General features: G+C 36.2%; 2 protein-coding genes across 6 annotated transcripts in view; one reads left to right on the forward strand and one right to left on the reverse strand.

The window, feature by feature from the left end:
- Positions 1-36: 36 nt before the first annotated feature.
- On the forward strand, positions 37-19,121 carry TRMT13 (tRNA methyltransferase 13 homolog). 4 transcript variants are annotated; one of them, XM_003990362.5, is made up of 11 exons: positions 37-298; positions 2,767-2,813; positions 2,902-2,968; positions 4,903-4,965; positions 5,158-5,227; positions 5,383-5,489; positions 5,838-6,005; positions 8,371-8,443; positions 13,649-13,723; positions 16,487-16,919; positions 17,223-19,121. In XM_003990362.5, the coding sequence occupies exons 1-11, from the start codon at positions 152-154 to the stop codon at positions 17,416-17,418; spliced, it is 1,446 nt and encodes a 481-aa protein (XP_003990411.1). In that variant the 5' UTR covers positions 37-151; the 3' UTR covers positions 17,419-19,121. The 4 variants fall into 4 exon arrangements, with proteins under 4 accessions (XP_003990411.1, XP_044892208.1, XP_023114705.1 ...); XM_045036273.1 differs by lacking the exon at positions 5,838-6,005; XM_023258937.2 differs by lacking the exon at positions 5,383-5,489 and having other exon boundaries at positions 5,851-6,005.
- The window catches only part of LRRC39 (leucine rich repeat containing 39), a 30,024-nt gene continuing 27,163 nt past the window's right edge, over positions 17,046-19,906 (reverse strand). For both annotated transcript variants that reach the window (XM_019837506.3, XM_003990363.5), the window contains exon 9: positions 17,046-17,697. In XM_019837506.3, coding sequence (XP_019693065.1) covers positions 17,642-17,697 — 56 coding nt within the window. In that variant the 3' untranslated portion in view covers positions 17,046-17,641. The remainder of the gene's footprint in view (positions 17,698-19,906) is intronic.

Genomic DNA, 19,906 nt, shown 5'->3' on the forward strand with positions numbered 1-19,906 from the left:
GGTTTTGCAGGAGACGGTCGGCAGTTCCGGGTATTAGCCTGCGTGGCGGGACTCGCGGTGGCCATATTTGTTAAGGGAAGAGGACCCAAGGGAAGCGGAGAACTTTTCCTCTCTTCGCCTAATGTTTGCCATCCCAAACGAACCCTGAATTATGGCGGCTTCTGCGTCGACCCCCCACACGACTGACTTTCCAGCTGAGGGTCGATGCAGTTACTACGTAGAAAAGAAGAAGCGGTTCTGCAGGATGGTGGTGGCAGCGGGGAAAAGGTTCTGTGGGGAACACGCTGGAGCCGCGGAGGTCTGGTATTACCCTACCCTCTCGAGAGTTGGAAATAAGTTTCTTGGTCCGGCCCCTCGCCTCTGACAGATTTCTGCTGTCACCCTGGATATTCTAGATTTTCCTGTACTAAGCGCAGTCCTGCTCTCCCTAGGGAGCGATGATGAATCTTAGTGAAGTGCAGTGGTTTCTTGTACTAAGTAGAGCAGCGCCAGTAGTAACCCGTTCATTTTGATCCTAACTCTTGGCAATACTAGATCTTAATTTTACTCCAGACCACCGTCTCTTACACTCCGCCCACTCTCCCCTTTCCTGAGGGGTAAAGGTAGTTTAGAAAGAATAGTGGTCAAAGATCCCAAGGTTTCACTAATTGTGTTCTGATTGTTTTGTGAGTGATAATCACTTCTTTGTGAATGCGGTTGAGAAACTTTTGAAAAAAATTTATTTATACATACGAGTCTTTAATTGTTGAAAACAAACTGATGGTTACCAAAGAGGAGATGGGTGAAATAGGTGATGGGGATTAAGGAGTGCACTTCTAATGAGCACCGAGTGATTAAAATAAAAACGTAAGAAATATTTACTTAGAGTACAATCTTTTGAAAGTAACATAACTGCTGAAAGGGGTAAGGAAAAATTTTAAATCATGTAAGAATTGGCTCTTTTTCAAATCGGTAACAGGAAGGGTGCAATTTTGTTTGATAATACAGTTATACATATAATTGTACTGTCAAACGATATACAGTTGACCCTTGAACACGTATTTAAACTGCCCAGTCCACTTACATATTTAAATATGAGATAAACATCCCTTGATCAAAAAATGGGATTTCTGATAGAAGAAAGTTTTGTTCTCACTCTGAAACCTTCCACTTCACCTTAATGAGACATCTGGAAGATGAAAGCAGTTGGTGACAGTAGTAGAATATGACTAGATCCTTACAAGCTGATTGGTATTCCTGGAGAGGAAGGAAGGTTGTTATTGGTCCCTTGAAGAAAAATTGCAAGATAAGTGAAAACACTTTGCATGACACGATTTGGTTTTCAATGTGGCATCCTACTGAATCTGTGATTTATGATATAATGGGGTGTATGTTTCCATCTTTTATGTCTTAAGTATCATATGTAGTTGAGACCACTTGTACACATTTTTACCCACTGTTTGTTGTTGTTTTCTTACCCACTGCTTCTTAACTGAAGGTGATTTTGCCCCCCAGCAGACCCTTGGCAATGTTTGCAACATTTTGGTTGTCACAACTGAGGAGAGTGTTCCTGGCACCTAATAGATAAAGCCAAAGATGCTGCGAAATATCCTATGATGCGGAGGACAGCCCCCCACAAAACAGAATTACCCAGCCCAACATGTCAGTAGCACCAAGGTTGAGAAACCCAGTTTCTAAACCCAAATAATAAAAGTGCTTTTTTCCCCCAACTCTATGGTTAGGCTTTGGGGAGTCAACGTAGAGTCTTGCCTTTTCATGGAGGTTGTATTTTAGAGTCAGCAAATAAGGAAGAATAATGCACAGTTTTTCAAAAAATATTGAAGTCTCTTAGCTTTCCCATGAAATTCAGTCATTTCATGGGTATACTGGGAGGCATTCAGAACTGAAATTGAAAAAAGAATTGTTAATAACAGTGAACAGTTAGCATTTACTATATGGCCCACGACATGCCAAGCAGTTTTTTAAATGTACTTTTAATATTAGCTCACTTAATTCTTACAAGCCTTAGGAGGTGAGACATAATCTCATCTTTTAGATGAGGCAATGAGCCTACCACAGGTCATTGAGTTAGAAGTTGATAGATCAATCCTAGGCAATCCTACTGACCTATGGTTTTAACTATTACACTATCCTGTTGCATACAGATTCATAAGAATATTGAATAGAATTGCTAGCACTATTAATTCTCCTTTGGTTTTTTTCTAGCACATGTAGTTAAATTCACGTAACTTAGAAACAAATGGGCTATAGCTCTGCTATACTGAAAACTTGCAAAGTCAGTAGGATTATGGCCACATACCAAATGGTTAAAATACCACATTTTATTGTTTCTAAGATAACTTCTTTTTCTCACATTTTAACATCTCTGAAATCAGAATGCACCTTAAAATCCATCACATGTCATATTTTAAATCGGCAGCAGATTTTTCTTCGGGGTGCCTAAAGTAATAGTGCAAATTATATTCAGTGCTATCATAGATTCAAAATTCCATAAGTAGACCTTCTCTATAACCTATTTGAAGTTATAAACCCTTGTTGTCCAAAGCAGTATTTGCTCGTGTATACATAAACCAGCTATGTTGGAGATTTTTGTTGTCAAACTCTGTGACCTGATTTTGCCAGTGTTTTATTAATGTCCTTTTAAGGTTTCCTTACCTTGTTTTGGGAATGCATAAGCTTATGATTACACTGAAATTATATTTAGTATCTGTAAGCAACGAACGTGATTTTTTTTATACAAATAAATACATCATTTTTCTTTATTAGGAAGAAAATGCTCGAAAGAGAATTCTGTGTCCTTTAGATCCAAAACAGTAAGTATGGGTCAGATAAGGGTTTTTCTATGCTAGAAAGATTAACTGTCACAAGTCTTATTTTAAATAATTTTCTCTTTAAATTTAGCACAGTATATGAAGATCAACTAGCAAAACATTTGAAAAAGTGTAACTCAAGAGAGAAGCCAAAACCTGTAAGTGTTTGATCAGTAAAACTGAGTGGTGAAATGTGTGGTATATAATGTTTATGTGTACTTAGTTGATTACAAATGTGAATATTTCACAAGGCTCTGGCCTCAGGAGACTTGAATGTAGTAAATGCATTTGAGTATATATATAGACTATGAATCCACTTGTAGTCCTAATTCAGATAATAGAATTTTATGCAACAGGAGTGTCATTTAGAAAATAATTTCACAATTTATTCAAAATATTTATTTAGTGCTTACTAAATTTATTTCAATAAAATATGGTCCCAGCCTTTAAGGAGTTTGAAAGTAAACTTGTAAATAATGGATATTATTTAATAAGTTCAGTCAAAGAAGTAAATATGTGATAAGAGCACAGACTTGTATAAAACTTAAAATTATAGCCAAGGGGTCAAGAAAAACTTCCCAGAGAGAAAAACACTTGAGCTGAGTCTTGATTTGGCAAAGAAAAGGAAGAGGAGGCCTTCTAGGTGGAAAGAACTGTATGTGCAAAGGCAGAAATTGAGAAACTACATTGAGACTTTCAAGGAACTTGGACTTTATTCTGAAAGATGTGGGGAACTACTGAAAGATTTTAAGCTAGGGAATGGAATGGCCATATTTACCTCTTACAAAACTTTCAGAGCAGTGTGGGAGGATGGCTTGGAATTAGAATGACTAGTTAAAGGCTGTTGCTGAAATCCAGGTGGGACATGATAAGAGACTAAATGAAAGAGAATAGAAAAGGGTAGAGAATAAATGCAAGAATTATTTAGGTAGCAGAATCAATAAAACTCAGTGGCTAAAAACCGAGAGTTGGATATGTGAGTCTAAAAGTCAGTAGAGTAGTTAATTTGGAGGTCAAATACATACAGGTTATAGGCCTTGGATTTTTAAGTTACCCAGGGTAAGAGATTAGAAGGGTGAGGGAGGAACTTGTTTATTCCACAGATATTAATCGAACATTTATGCCAGACATTGTACCAAGCACCCTGGCTATAAGAACATTACAGTCTAGTGGGAGAGACAAAAAATACAATATTGTCTATGTTAAAATTGATTAAGTACAGAGTGCTATGAAAGAATAAAGGAGATGACTCTAATCCTTTTTTGGGAGAAATAGGGGGTGAAAGAGATGGGGAAGGAGTCAGGAGGCTTCTCTGAAGGAGTATAACATATGAGACCTACAGGTCAAAGGAGAACGTGCCAGACAGGGAAAAAAACATATGTAAGGGCCTAGAAGTGAGAGAGCTGATAGCCTTGTCTGGGATTGGGCATTGCACATGACTGGAGTATAGAATACAAGGGGAGAGCTGAGTAGAAGAGGAGACTCAAGAGGTAGCAGGTGATAGAGCATGAGACTAAGGACAGAACTGTAAGTGACACTGACATTAAAGGGTGAGCTGTTCCCACCGTTTAATAAAAAAAATTAAAGATATTTATTATATCACACAAAAATACATAAAATAGAAGAAACCAGACCTAAAGCTTTGTAATATCTATATCTTATCTGTTTTTGGACCTACTGCTTCTCTGCTAAATAGCCGTATATAGTTGGTACTTTGTTGTTTTTTACTCTTACACCATACGCAAAATTGACAACCTTCAGTCTGTATGCTATAGACAGGTGAAAACTTTAACAAAAATTACTAATGAGTTTCTTTAGACTATACACATGTATTCAGATAACGACTCACGAGAATATAAGATCCATGAGGACATAGAGATTTTTGTTGTGTTCTCTGCTATGGTGAATCCTTGACACCTAAAGCAAATTAAGGACCGCAGTAGGTGCTCAGTGATTATTTTATTCCTAAATGGGAGAAAGGGAGGATGGCAGGTACAGGGTATGGGAAAAAGAGAAGTATCAGTTTTTCAGCTTAATTTTTGTGAGCTCTTCACATTAATAACAGTATTGTTGTGGTTTTGTTTTTATTAAGGACTTCTTTATTCAAGATATTAATGCAGGCTTAAAAGATGAAACAGAAATACCTGAACAATTAGTAAGTACTTGATTTAATATTTAATTTTAAAAGGTGTTTGTAAGCTGTCTCCACACTGGGAATAAGCTATGTTCCACTTTTTGTTTGGAATAAATTAATTGTTTTGAATTTAGAATGTATTTTTTCTATAGAATCCATATTATTAGTGATGGTTAGTTCCCAAACCAGCTCATACCCCATTCTTGTATATAGGTTCCAATTTCTTCTCTCTCTGAAGAGCAGTTGGAAAACTTAATTAAGAAATTGCGGAAAGCAAGCGAAGGTAAGTCTGCCTCCAGTTGCAAGTTAAAATTTTTGGAATAATTAGGTGCTTTATGAGTTGATACCAATGTGGTTTAAAAAATGTTACTACCGTTGTTCAGAGCCCTACGGTTTCATGTTTGGTTGCTTAAGCTATTGTGCTTATATTTGGCACAGGTTTGAACTCTACACTTAAAGATCAAATTATGTCCCATCCAGCATTGCATGATGCCCTTAATGACCCTAAAAATGGTGATTCTGCAACCAAACACCTGAAACAGCAGGTATGTTTAGGCCATAGTAACTGTGCTAAAATTGGCCTTTTGTTCATTTGTCAAAAGCTAACATTCTTTCTAAATATAGTTATTAATGAGATTTTGTTTAGTTTATCTTTCAGAGTACAGAATCTTTCCATTTCAAAAATATGTAGAAACATATATTAAAAACTTTTGGCATGGATATGGTTCTGAGTACTGTGTTTTAAAAATCTTAAAGCAAGAGAAAAAAATTTAAAGCCAAACAAAAATTACCAATGTGCACATGCTGCCATATGTAGAAATTATCTTGATGTTTTCCCCCTTGAGCCAAATGTGTTTGCTCTAGTTTATAAAATAATCTTGTGAAGTTTGCAGGCTTCTATTTTAGGTAACATTGAAAAATTAAAGTTACTTGGTCCAAGAAGATGTTTTGTTGAGTTTGGAGCAGGAAAAGGAAAATTGTCTCATTGGGTTGATATTGCCTTAAAAGATGCTGAAAAAGTTCACTTCATCCTAGTAGAAAAGGTGACCACGAGATTCAAGGCAAGTGAAACCATGACGGTATATTAATAACCAAGCTGCACTTTTCTTATTAAAAAAATAATAAGAAAGAAAGAATGATACTGAGAAACATGTCGTTTTAAGAAAATGAATGTTTTGCGTTAATTTGATGTAGCTTTTTATTCTGATTATATTCATGACCTAAACTGAAGGTCATTTTTTAATCTAAATTTTGATAGTCCATTGAGCTGAGTTCTTAAAACTATTTGCAGAGATAAGAAAATATGTGGAAAGGGCCAAGCTCAAGCTAGGAGTTAAAAGTCTTGGGTCCTAACCTACCTGTGCCACCTACTAACTATTCATTCAGTAAACATTTACTGAACATACCATTAGGCACCATGATAGACATTGAGTGGAAGTCAAGACAAGTCCCTACACTCTATTATTTATATTTAGAAAGGAAAGACAAATGAATTATAGAGAAGTATCAAAATATGAAAAAAAACTGTACAAAGTACAGTGTAGGTTCAGAAGAGGGAGTGACATGTTTTATTGCAGGGAAGGGATGCAAATGGCTATACAGGAAAGGTGATGCCTGAGCTCTGTCTTGAAAGGAGAATCACATTTCCTAGATAGAGGGTTTAAGAAGCATCCTAAGAAGTATGAACAACGTAACCAAATACCTGAAACAACAGGGAAACATGGAAACATTTCTCTATGATGGGAATGCATGGTTCCAAGTAGAGTTCAGTGATGATGAGATGGGAGAGGAGGGCTAGACTCTGGAAGATGTCATATTTTATGCCAAGGGAAGGCATTTATTTGACTTTAGCCGGCTACATGCTGGGGATACAGGGGAACAAGTTTAGTACTTGTCTTTGAGAAGCTTACATCTAGGAGGTAGACTTACGAGTATTTCGGTTCAGTTTACTAATAAGCCTCTTAACGATAATGGTGAGTACCAGAAGCCCTTAGGAGCATGAAGATAGAACACCAGCCTTAGTGTAGTGTGGGTCACAGAAGGTTTCCTAGAGGAAATAACTGCTGAGAGGAGATTGAAAGAATATGTAAATGTAAAAGTTGGTGAAGAAACTAAAAGGGCTTTTTATTGTTTTGTTTTATTTTATTTTATTATTTTTAATGTTTATTTTTGAGAGAGAGAGAGAGAGAGAGAGAGAGAGAGAGAGAATCCAAAGCAGGCTCCAGGCTCCAAGCTGTCAGCACAGAGCCCAACATAGGGCATAAAGCCACAAACCATGAGGTCATGACCTGAGCCAAAGTCAGACACTCAACTGACTGAACCACCCAGGTGCCCCAAGAAAGGCTTTTTAAATTTTTTTTTTTAATGTTTATTTATTTTTGAGACAGAGAGAGACAGAGCATGAACGGGTGAGGGTCAGAGGGAGGGAGACACAGAATTGGAAGCAGGCTCCAGGCTCTGAGCCATCAGCCCAGAGCCTGACGCGGGGCTCGAACCCACAGACCGTGAGATCCTGACCTAAGCCGAAGTTGGATGCTTAACCGACTGAGCCACCCAGGTGCCCCAAGAAAGGCTTTTTAAAAGTTCATCCTAACAGTACCATTAAAGATATAGCAGAAGATTAATGAGAGATTAATGATAAGATTAATTATCCAGTAATTCAAGTAAGACATGAGCCAGAGCTGAGGCTGTTGCAGTAGGATGGAGAAGAGAAAAAAAGTGTGAGAAATGCTAAGTATTTGGAAGCAAGGAGGCTTGTTGATTTATTAGTCATTAAGTATGAGAGAGGAGTTATTTCAGGTGACACTTTATGGCTTTAAGTGACTTGTGGTGCCTTTTACCCGAAATAGGGAATATACAAGGAGAAGAGGAAGAATAGGTTCGGAGAGAGAAATGATGAGTTTAGTTTTGAATGATTTTGCTGTTGAAGTAGAACTTTCTAGTTCACAACTGGGTATGTGCCTGGTGCTCATCAAAAAGATCTGGGCCACAGTGTAGATTTGTAAGTCATAGGCACATAGACATAGATCAGAATGGTGATTGTGATCTTTCAGAGAGAGTAAACGGAATGAGCCAAAAATAGTGTATTATGGGCTAGCAAAGGCAAAGGAGCTGGCAAATAACCTTAGGTTAGTCACTTAACATCTTTGAACCTTAGTTCCTTCATCAGTGAATTGGGACATTTTAGAGTTAAAGGAAATAATGATACATAAAAATTTATAAAATTTTCAAGGCTTTTAAAAATGTATGATACTGTTTTAGAGTTTTCATCAAAGAATATATAATCTTAAATTTTTAAATTAGTGATTCTGTTTTTTAAGTATTAAAAAATAAGATGGGAAATTATTTCCTCCAAATTTTGAAAACAAATAGAAATCTTTTTAAATATAAAAAAACCATTGTTATGATAATGTTATTTTTGTGCAGGTAGATGGCAAACACAGGAAGAAAAATTCAGTGTTTGAGAGACTTCAAATTGATATTCAGCACTTGTGTTTGAGTAAGTTGCATAACTTTCAGTTGCTCTACCATAAATCATAGAAGTTTCAAATTCTGAGGGTTGCTTAGAAATCCAATCATGCAGAACAGTGCTTCAGTGAAGACAAACTAAAATTAATGCGTTGTTAACATAAAATGTTATATCTAACATTTGAATGAATGTAAATTGAATTAGGGTTGGAACTTTTTTCCCTTTTTTTTTTTTTTTTTTTTTTTTTTTTTTTTTAAAGAGAGCAAGCATGCAAGCGAGGGAGAGGGACAGAGGGGGAGAAAGAAAGAGAATCTTAAGCAAGCTCCATCCACGCTCAGCATGGAGCCTGACACGGGCCAGTCCCACAACCCTCGGATCACAACCTGAGCCAAAATCAAGAGTCGGACGCTCAACCGACTTGAGCCACTCAGGCACCCCAGGGTTGGAACTTTTTAAAATGGGGTTTCAGTATCAATTAGAAATGAAGTGTCATATTAGGAAAGAGTTTAAAAGTGTTAATAATATGTCCCTATATTATTTGTTTGTCTTGTTTAATTATGAGTCTGTTCATACCATACACTAGCCTTCTACCTATAATTAACATGACTTTACCTAAACTGTTAAAGAATTAAGGTAGTTCTTTGTCTAGCTGATGGCAAAAGATACTTCCTAGAAAGTAGCAAAGGAAATAATTCATCTCTCTGTATATAAGTCCCATTTTGTACACACACACACACACACACACACACACCCCCTTCAGTCCTACTCTTTGTGCCTTTCTGTACCTTTTTGTAGTTTTTCATATTAATATAGACATGTCCTAGTAACCTCTTCCATCCCACTAATTAATACAGCTTTGTGAAGCAACCCAGCATTTATATATAAATCACTGTATTTAAAATTACTTAACTGAGTATATTACTTTTCTAAAATTGAAAATTCTAGACAAGTTTTTATGGTGGGTGTTGAATTCTTATTAAGCATACTGAAAAGTAGCCTACCAAATTTCTTAGTTTCTATATGACTATTCTGTGCCCACTCTGTGCCCCCATTCCATATTTTAAACCAAAATAAGAGATTAATAGGGAGCAAATATCTACAATCTAGTTCACTACTGCCCTTTTAGAATTTGTACCAGTTGAAAAATCTCTCTCCTGCTAAACAATGACCTACCTAAAAATATAGCCACCAGTGAAAATGTGAATCATATGGCCGCCTGGGTGACTTGGTCAAGTAAGTGTCTGACTTTGGCTCAGGTCATGATCTGCAGACTTCCATACTTTGGCTTTTTCTTAATTTTGAAAATAAAAGATTTAATGACACACTGAGAGGGATTAAAGGTAATTTTGAAATGAGAAGATGACTTTCAGTTAGAGGACTTCTCTTCCTGGGGGCACGGTTGGAATTGACTATTCATCATTTTAGGGAAAGAGAAAGAACAGGAAGTTTCTATTGAAAGAGTTCACCGGAGACATCCCCCCTTTGTTTTTTCTTCATTTATTGTTTTTCTTTTTTGGGCTTTTCTTAAACTTACATATGTGTGGTCAAGAGTCAAATAGTGCTACAAGTTCTCAAGTTTTTATAAAAACAGCACCAACCACCTCCTCCCTGCCATGGTTCTCTCTTTAAATCCAACCACATTTACCTCTTACAGGTGAATTTTTATATTTATCTCAAGTGTCTAACAACAGGCTTTTGTTTTTGCTGCTCCTTTTTTTTTTTTCAACCATTATCTGCTGGTTTTTCCCAGTGGAAGATAAAGATTTTCTACTCCTGCCCCGCCTCAAGTGCAAACACTTCCCATTCCTCATATTTCTAATATGCACTAAAGATTAAATCATCATTTTTTTTATCACAGGAACATGTATTAAATTACTTTTTCCTGTACAGTTTTTTGTTGTTGATAAATTAATAATTTATAATTTTGTTTACTTGGTCTTTTAAAAATGTATTTGTTGTAATACATTCATCAAGTATTCTATTACCTTCCTAAAATAATTCTCCCCTGTATCCTTCAGACATGTTCCAGTCCAGACTGGATGCCCTCTGTTCTTGGCACACAATGATCAGCATTAAAACTCTCTTTAGTCTCATCCTAGGGATTTCTTCGACTCTCTGGATGGGAATTTCTTTTTCCATATTTTTTCCCACATCTTCCTCTGTTGAGTTACTTTTTCTTGGGGCAGAGCACCTCTTCCTCTAGCTTCCTGAGAAACAATGCATTTGAGACCTTGCCTTGTCCGAAAATATCTTTTATTTTGCCTTACACTTGACTTGCCTGGGGATTTGTATTTCAAGGTTGAAAATCATTTTCCTTTAGAATTTTGAAAGTTTATTCCGCTAGTATTGTTTAAACATTCAGTGCCATTCTGAATCTTGTTCCCTTGTATGTGATCTGCTTTTTTGTTGAAATTTTATAGGCCCTTCTTTGTTGTCAGTGTTATGAATTTTCATAGGGATGTGCCTTCATGTGGTTATATTTTTATCCATTGTGCTGGACTCTTCTGTTTATAGCAGAGGTTCTCAACTGGAGCCCATTTTGTCCAGCAGGGTACTTTGGCAATGTCTGAGACATTTTTGGTTGTCATAGCTGTGGGTATGCTGCTGGCATCTAATACAGGCCAGAGAGCTTCCTAGACCAGAGGCCTGCTAAATATCCTGTAAGGTATAGAATAGCTCCCCACAACAAAATTATTGGGGCCAAAAAGTCCATAATGCCAAAGATGAAAAATCCTGATTTAGAGATTCTAGTACTCTCAGCTTTCTGGGAAATTTCCTTGGCATTCTTTCTTTCATGATTTTCTCTACACCACTTTCACTTTTCTCCCTTTACATAAGAATTCCTATGATTTGGGGTGCCTGGGTGACTCAGTTGTTTAGGCATCTGACTCTTGGTTTTGGCTCAGGTCACGATCTCAGATCATGGGTTCAAGCACCACATCAGACTCTGCAGTGGTGGTTCAGAGCCTATCTTCCTCTCTCTCTCTGCCTCTCTTGCATACTCTTTCTGTCTCAAAAAATTTTTTTTCTCATGATTTAGCTATTAGACCTACTGGGATGGTTTTCTACTCCTCTTGAATTCTTTGTTTTATGTCTTTTGGTCTCTTTTCTATACTTTCTAAAATTTTCCCAATTAATTTCTCCTATCATAGTTTTCATTTCTAAGATTTTTTTCTTTGAATTTACCTTTATTATATCTTGTTCTTTTCTCTTAATTGCCATATCTTACCTTTCTGAGGATATTAATAATGATTTTTAAGAATTATTCTCCCTTCATAATCTGCTTTCACCAATTTGCTCTTTTCCATTTGTTTTGGTCTGTCTCTTTCGACTTAGAGGCTGTCCTTAAACAGCTAGTGCTCCTTGATGGTATGTTCTTAGGATTGAAGGACTCAGAACTCCAAGTCCTCAGGTGAAATTGTTGACTCTGAGTTCCACTTTGGGGTGATCTGCCTAAGATGTGATCTTTCCTCTTGAGTTGGTCAGATTCCACAGAGGAGAATCTTCTGATCACCTACCTACAAGTTAAAGATCTGATTGCAAACATTCTGGGACCCAGTGGGGAAATCCATATGCACAACTCACTTATTCCTGCTCCTTTACCATACTTCAACTGTCAACTTCCTATTGTCCCTCAATCCACTGACCTCCTGATGCTCCAGAGAATTCATGCATAGTCTTCTACCAAGTGGGAAAGAGGTACTCACCAAGTAGCTATGAGGTGGGGATCTGACTACTTAAGTAGACTTTCCACCAACACTATTGTAGCTACTCAGCTCCACTTCCAAGGTACCTGATACCCCCAATTCTTAAGCCTTTTGAAGATTTGTGGAATAAATTTGGTTAATTCTCAGCCTTTCCCACTTTTGTCTCCTTTTGACCTCTTTCAGATTTTGTGAGTTTATACCTTTTCAGAAATCCTTTAATTCTCATTTTGGTAGAGTTTTGGGAGGGAGCAAACCAGATACTTGTATTCAATCTACCATCATTTCCCAGAAGTTCATCTGTTCTATTTTCCAAGCCCAAAGAAATAGGGGAGAGAGGAAATGAGGTAATTTTCAAGCATAAAGCAGAAGGGCTTTCTTAGACACCTTTTCCCTTCACCCTAACTGATGCTAAGTCTCTTGAACTACCTTAATTTAAACTTCTATCTTCCCTGACACAGGCAAACTATTCCACTTGGTACCAATTTCTCCTGGCATGTAATATAATACATGTGAAAGCAAGCAACAGAAAAGTTGAATTTACTAAGTACTTCCATTGGACTGTTCCACTGTACTAGGTGCTGTGGCTGGATTTGTAGTGGGAAGCATACTTTTCATTTTGGAATCTTAGAAAAAGGAAAATGAATGGGGAAAAAATGGAGGCCATAACGAATGTAGTACGTTTTACTGCATTACCTTGTAGACTTTTTTTTTTTTTTTTTTTTACTTTTTCAGGACTGTTACGAATATTTTCTTTTTTTCAAAATAATGTGAAAAGCTTAAGAAAACATTTTATTTTTGAACATGAAGATATGTTTAAAACTATATAACATATAATACGGTTGTAATATCAAATATAATATGTTATAATACATATTAATATATGTTTATCATGTGTATTATTTGTTCAAAATACATCTTCTAGCAGGGAAAGTTTTGAGTTCTTTTATCAATGTGTTAATAATATTTAGCAAAAAAAGGCTTCTACAGAGGAAAGTCCTGGGTCAGTATGTAAGAAATAACGTTGGCCTAAGAGTCAAGAAACTTTAACTTGAGAGGAAAGGTGAGAGGGAAAGAAAAGGGAAGAAAAGAAGAAAGAAACTTTAATTCTAATTCTGGCTGGTATTTATCAGGTCACTACATCTTTGAGTCTCTCATTCATCAGCAATAAAGTGAAGTTTTTGTTTCAGTCTCTTCACACCCTAAAATCTAAAGGTTCAAATTGGTTCTCTCTCTCTCTTTTTTTTTTTTTTTAACGTTTTTATTTTTGAGACAGAGAGACAGAGCATGAATGGGGGAGGGGCAGAGAGAGAGAGGGAGACACAGAATCGGAAACAGGCTCCAGGCTCTGAGCCATCAGCCCAGAGCCCGACGCGGGGCTCGAACTCACGGACCGCGAGATCGTGACCTGGCTGAAGTCGGACGCTTAACCGACTGCGCCACCCAGGCGCCCCTGGTTCTCTCTTTTAGAATGCCATGTGAATGCCTTATCTCAGAATGCTAACTCGGTTCTCATTTATTTTTATTACAGACAAGATTCCTTTGCTAAGCAAAGAAAAACTACCAGTGGTAGGAATTGGAAAGCATCTGTGTGGTGTGGCAACAGGTACGTAAACATACTAATGATGTTTACATACTAGACAAACACATTAAGTTTTAGCTTTATATGGTCCCAAACATTGAAATAGTCTCTTGAGTAGTTTATACCACTTATGCTTAAACTCATTAATTTTCATAGTAGCACTGGCCCTGTGTTATATCAAATATAGCATTTTCTTGTTTATCTGCTCATTTTGGCCATTTGACAGGATGAATTAAGAGTTTTTTGTGTAAATACTGAGTCATGAGACTTTGGGTTATATTTCAACCGAAAAGGAAACAAATCATTTATGGAGACTGTATAATTCCACCCCAGAAGCTACTGAGTTTTTTGAGGAGTTGCTTGGGAAGGATTCTGAAACCTCTCCCACCAGAAGACGGTTATGTACCAGGATTCTGGGGAAAATGAAAAAAGAAATGCTAGGTAAAAAAATCTAAGATCTTATCTTAGCACTTAGATCTGTCAGGTGTAGCATGGTAAAGTAGAAAGAGCATCGGATAGTCTGGGATTCAGCTGTGCTGTGTAACCTTGGCAAATTACATAACATTTCTGAGCCTTGGTTATCTCATCTGTAAAACAGGAATAACAACATATAACTTACCAGGTTACATGTGAGTATCTGGCGCATATTAGTATTCAACGAGTGTTAACTACTGTTACGTCTTCTTCCTGGCTCCTGCTGATTTCCTCATCTCCCATCCGGGGATCTTGGAGCCTCCATAAAATGTTACTCAATTTGGCCAGAAATGGCTTTGAATATTGTATATCTGTGTTGTCCTTCATAGTTTTTAAGAGGACTTTCATGTACCTTATCTCATTTAACCCTCAGAAAAGCCTCTAAAGTAAGCCAACTCTATCCTGGGGAGGAATAAAAGCACCCTCATTTACTCTTACCATCTAACTCAAGTTTCTCCAAAGTATAATCTATATTGGCCATTTTCCTTGTTCCACACACTTTCCCCTCTTGATTCACTCTATCTGAATTCTCCATCACTCTACTGTCTTACTGAAAAATCTCTGCTGCAGTTGCTTGCCCTTCTTAAAATTGTTTCCTTCTCCTTTGAGATTCTTCTTTCCTGATTCTTCCCCTACATCTATGCCATTCTTTCTGGTTTTCTCATGATCACCTTCCACTGCCTGTTCTTTAAATACTAATATTTGGACCCATTGGCTGCACACCTAATATGTCTTTCCCCTTAAAACTCTTCAATAGTTCCTAATACCTACAGCTTAAAGTCCAAGCTCTTTAACAGGACAACCTGCTGTCAGTGTGGCCTCTGCCTTCCAGCCTTTGCTAGTTCCTGCTTGCCCCTTTACTGGTCAGCAAATTAAAAGCCTGTATACTTTTCCCATGTACTGTACTGTGTCAATTTCTAATTTCCATAGTGTTTATCATCATTCCATCTGCATATCTCTACCTTATTGTATTTCAATTTGTTATATAATAGCTAATTTAGTTAACTATGTTTATCTAATTCTCCCACTGGACTGTGAAATTTTTGAGCACAGGGAATGTGCTAACACAACGGTTGGCATATAATAGAAACAGTAAGCATTTGAGTGAATGAATAATCTTGGCCACCACTTTGTTGTGTGTCCTTGTCCCTTTCTTTGGTGTGTGGCTTTGTCCTTTAAGTTCTTTGTAAAGCAGAGGTTGAAATAGATTGTTAAAGCTACTTCTGATTCTAAAATAACTTCATTCTTTTAATAGTTTTTCTGGGTAATCACATTTCTGAAAATCATTTACTTAGGTCTAATACAAATAAAACAGTGACTGAATATATTTTGTCAGGAAATAATAGTTTATGAAATAACAGATTAGCTATCCCTTTCTCCCAATAATGTTTGTCGACTTAAACTCATATATTGAATTAAATTTACTAGTAAAAAAATCACTTAATAGTCACTGGTGACATCTTAGGGTAATACAATTTTAAAATATTTATGTTTCTGATTGACTAAGCACAGCATGCCAGTCTAATCAGACAGAAAATATGGGTTTCACAGCATAATTTTAGGGTCTTTCCAATATCGTCATCAGTATAGTGGTCTTCAGTGGGAAATAGTCTTACTCATCAAAAAAATCTATTTGTTTAGCTTTTAGGCTTAAAATTTTCATTTTAATTTGGAGTACATTCACCTCTAAGTTTATGTGTATAATCATCGTTACATCGCAAAGCTTGCACACAAAAGGTACTCAGTAACTAACTGCTGAATGAATACATAAATACCTGTAAGGCTGCTCAGTGAGGCCTGCTTTCCACAGTCTGACTCCCTCTTCTCAACTCTTCAGCTCATCAGCTTTTGCTGTGAACACCTTACATTTCAGGACTCACACCTAACATTAAATCTCAGCAGATGCCTTACCCCTCAGTTTTTTTCTTCGGGTTTCTTAAACTCAAAACTTTCCTGGAATGTAAGTGTAGATGAATAATTTTTTTCTGTACAAGTCATTTCCTCATCTAGAGCAGGAAAAATGAGAGCCAGTTTAAGTAGTTGGACTAAAAGTTTTTACAAACTCTACATCTTAAGCTTCAGACAGTTGGGGGGAAGTAGATTTTATGCAGAATAAGTCACCAGAGAAAATTAGATGCTAACAAGAACACAGCAAACATGAACAAATTGATAATTCATGGATGAATTATTACAAGTATAAAGCTAAGTAGGTTTTATTGTTGGGATTTTAGAAGCCATACTGCTGAATAAATGTAAAAAATACTTATTTTTAAAGATGATGTGGTTTGGGGGGCCACATAATTGTGTTTGCAGATCTTGCATTACGATGTTTGGTTGAAACCTATGCTGCCAGTTGTGAGGAAAGGAATGAAGAACCTTTAGCCAAACGCAGAAAGAATGATAAAACAGACAAAGAAATTAACCCTTTGGCCAAGGAAGGAAATGAGAAAAATGTCCCAGAGAAGTGGACCCCTGTGGCTGGCATTGTTATTGCACTCTGTTGTCACCACAGGTGTGATTGGAGACATTATGTGGGCAAAGAATATTTCAGGGCTCTAGGCCTTGGAGCAGTGGATTTCCACTACTTCCAGCGAATGAGTAGTTGGGCAACTTGTGGGATGCGAAAAACATTTTTGGAAGCCTCCAACGTGACCTCAAAGAGAAAAGATAAGCACAGTGATGACAGTGAAGAGCATGACGATGGGGGATGCAGAATCACGGACAACAGCACTGAGAGTTTGCCTGGGTAAGTGACTACTTTGAAATGCACAACACTAAGGCAGAAATGTTTTGTTATTGCTTCAGGTTTTTTTTAGATAAATGTTACCAAGAATCTATTGATGAAGATGCATTTTACCATCCAATTTTAGAATAAGTTAAAATACACTTTTATTGTGGCATAAATAAAATGTATCTTGGAAACATGGAACATAGCACCTAGTATATCATGGGTTACTTAGCAACTTTTATCAATAAATAGAAGTGACTACAATAATTTTTTCATAAACTCCTACAAATTTTAATGATGTTTTGTGTTTATTCGATTTAGGCTCCTTACTGTTGAAGAAAAGAAGAAAATAGGGCATCTTTGTAAATTGCTGATTGACCAAGGCCGAGTCGAGTATTTACAGCAGAAAGGTTTCAGTCCTGCTTTACAGTATTATACAGATCCTCTGGTGTCTTTGGAAAATGTATTGTTAACTGCTTTACCAAATCATTCTTCATCACCAGAAACAAGTGCTTAATGGAAAAGAAATTTTGAACATCTGTCTTCCACCAAAAAAATTTTTTCAATTGTATTTTTATATTCATGAAAATATAATTTACATAGCAGACAATGTGAACTTTAAAAAATGTTGTAGCCTCATTGAACTTTGGTAATAGCTTTGATTTTTACTTTAGAAGTACAGACATTGAGTTCACCAAATTCCCAAAGTAATTCTCTTCAGCAGGGCATCTTGAGTTATATTATCCGTCAGTATTCATAGAGATTGGTAAAGTAGTTGAACAGTTGACTTGGTTATCTGAAACACACATAACATATCAGTACACAACCAGCACACTAACTTTCTATTTGTATTAATTTTGGAAATTTTTTTCCTTGGTTTTATTCACTGCTCTTTAATTCTCAAGTTCAAGATGTAATGATCAATCATCAGTTCATAACAAGGGCCAATTTGAGAATTTGGTTTATGTATGGATTTTTTGTCCATTTAGATCTGGTAAGGATAATCAGTTGTGATTTTTTTCTAATGTAAACAAATTCAGAGATGTTCACAATTAATGAATTCACCTTCTGACTTCCAGAGCCATACCTGTATTTACGTATTAGCTGCATTTATCCATGACAAACAACAAAACTAAAGAGATGTTTTCAAGGGAAATAAGCTATTTCACTTCATTTTTTAATTGATTACCTAGTTAGAAGTTCCAAAAAGATAAGATAAACCTCATTCACAAATTAAATTCGAATTTGCAGATAACTTCTGAAGTTAATTAGCTATCATGTCTTTTAACAAGGACAGTTTTATACATATAAGTACAGCTATATGTATATTCTCTCCTTTTGGGGAAAGTAATTTGGAATGAAGTGGAAATTAGCTAATGAAACCAAAAACAACTTCACATTTAGGCCTCATTTAACTCATAAGCAGTTTCTATGCACAAGCAGATATTAAACTGAACCTATGGTAAGGACTGTTACTCTCTTCATATTATTCTTGAATTATTTCTGCCTTTACTTATAAAAATTGTCTTAATCATTGGTACCTTTGCCAAGACAAAGATCTGAATTACTAATTTTAGATCCTATAATGATATTCTTAGGTAACTTTTTTATCCTGTAAATAGATCTATGATTACATGAATTCTAAATTAGAAGCCTAGCCCATTTTTAATCCCTGGCCTTTCTACTTTAATCTCTTTTGTTTTCTGAGACTGCCTAGATTCAGATCCTACCCTACCACCTCAGGGTATGACCTTGAGCAACTGCTTAATCTCTTTGTGCCTCAATTTTCCTTTTTAAATGAGGGTGAAGATAATAATACTACCTACCTCAGGAGATTGGTGTAACAAATGAGATAACGTATGTAAAATGCTTACAGTTCCAAGCACAATGTAAATACTCAATAAATATTAAGTGTTATAGTACTAATTCACAAATCTATTTTTAATAACAATAGGCAGGGTTGGTCTTATTATTTCTGCTTAAGTTGTAACCTTTTTTCTCTTTTATAATTTTTATGCAAATATTATTAAAGTAAGGTAGTTGGATTATTTCTAAAGTTAATTACTCATCTTCCCAAACAAAAGAACATAAATGAAAGTAATACATCATTCAATAATTTACATGATTTTACTGGATCAGGGAATGCTAATTTGTGTCTTACAATCTGTTTTGCATCATTGAACAATTTATGCCGAGAAATAAAAAATATTCTACAACAGGCATAATCTCAACTATGTTTCATAAAACATACATACACACACATAAGAGTTATACTGATAACAGCCCTGCACGCATTTAACTTAATAATATGTTTCTGACAATGGTTCCAAGTACTTTATGCGCAGGTAAGTTTGTCGTTACACAAGCTATACGTGGAGATTGTTGTTTTCCTCGACCTTGTTTATTTCCCTTACTACGATATCCTAAGGAAGTGACTATGTGGGATATGTATATTGGTATTCTCTTGACCTGCTGAATTTGCAGGGTCAGCAAACCCCTTCAGGAACTTTTAGATGGATCTACACAACTGCCTCTTCCTGCATGTCCCACATCTATGTCCAATTTACTTCTCTTCCACTTCTACCACCAAACAGCTTCTACACTTCATTTCCCCATCTCAGCATCACCATCCATCCGGTTGCTCTAACCAAAAACAGATTAATCTTGGAGTCTTCTCTTTCTCATCATTCAATCATCAGTTCTGTCCCCATCTGTCTTACATAATTATACCCCAAACTAAGCCCCAAACTATAACTTCACTTATCTTCCTCCAATCTATTTTCTGTGCTATTGTTTCTATGACTTGCTGTCACAGATCAGATGACCATTTCCTAACATCCTCCACTGGATGTTGGTAAAAATGATTTCTTCTAGCTAAAAAACTCATTTGTTTGCTTGGATTACACTTATTCTCCAAAGTAACTATCTGAAGATAAATTTAACCTTTTGATTCAAAAACTTCACATTTAAAACAAAAAAATTTCACATTTTAGTGAATTATAAAA

This window comes from Felis catus, chromosome C1 (genome assembly GCF_018350175.1).
Source record: "Felis catus isolate Fca126 chromosome C1, F.catus_Fca126_mat1.0, whole genome shotgun sequence".
NCBI lineage: Eukaryota > Metazoa > Chordata > Mammalia > Carnivora > Felidae > Felis > Felis catus.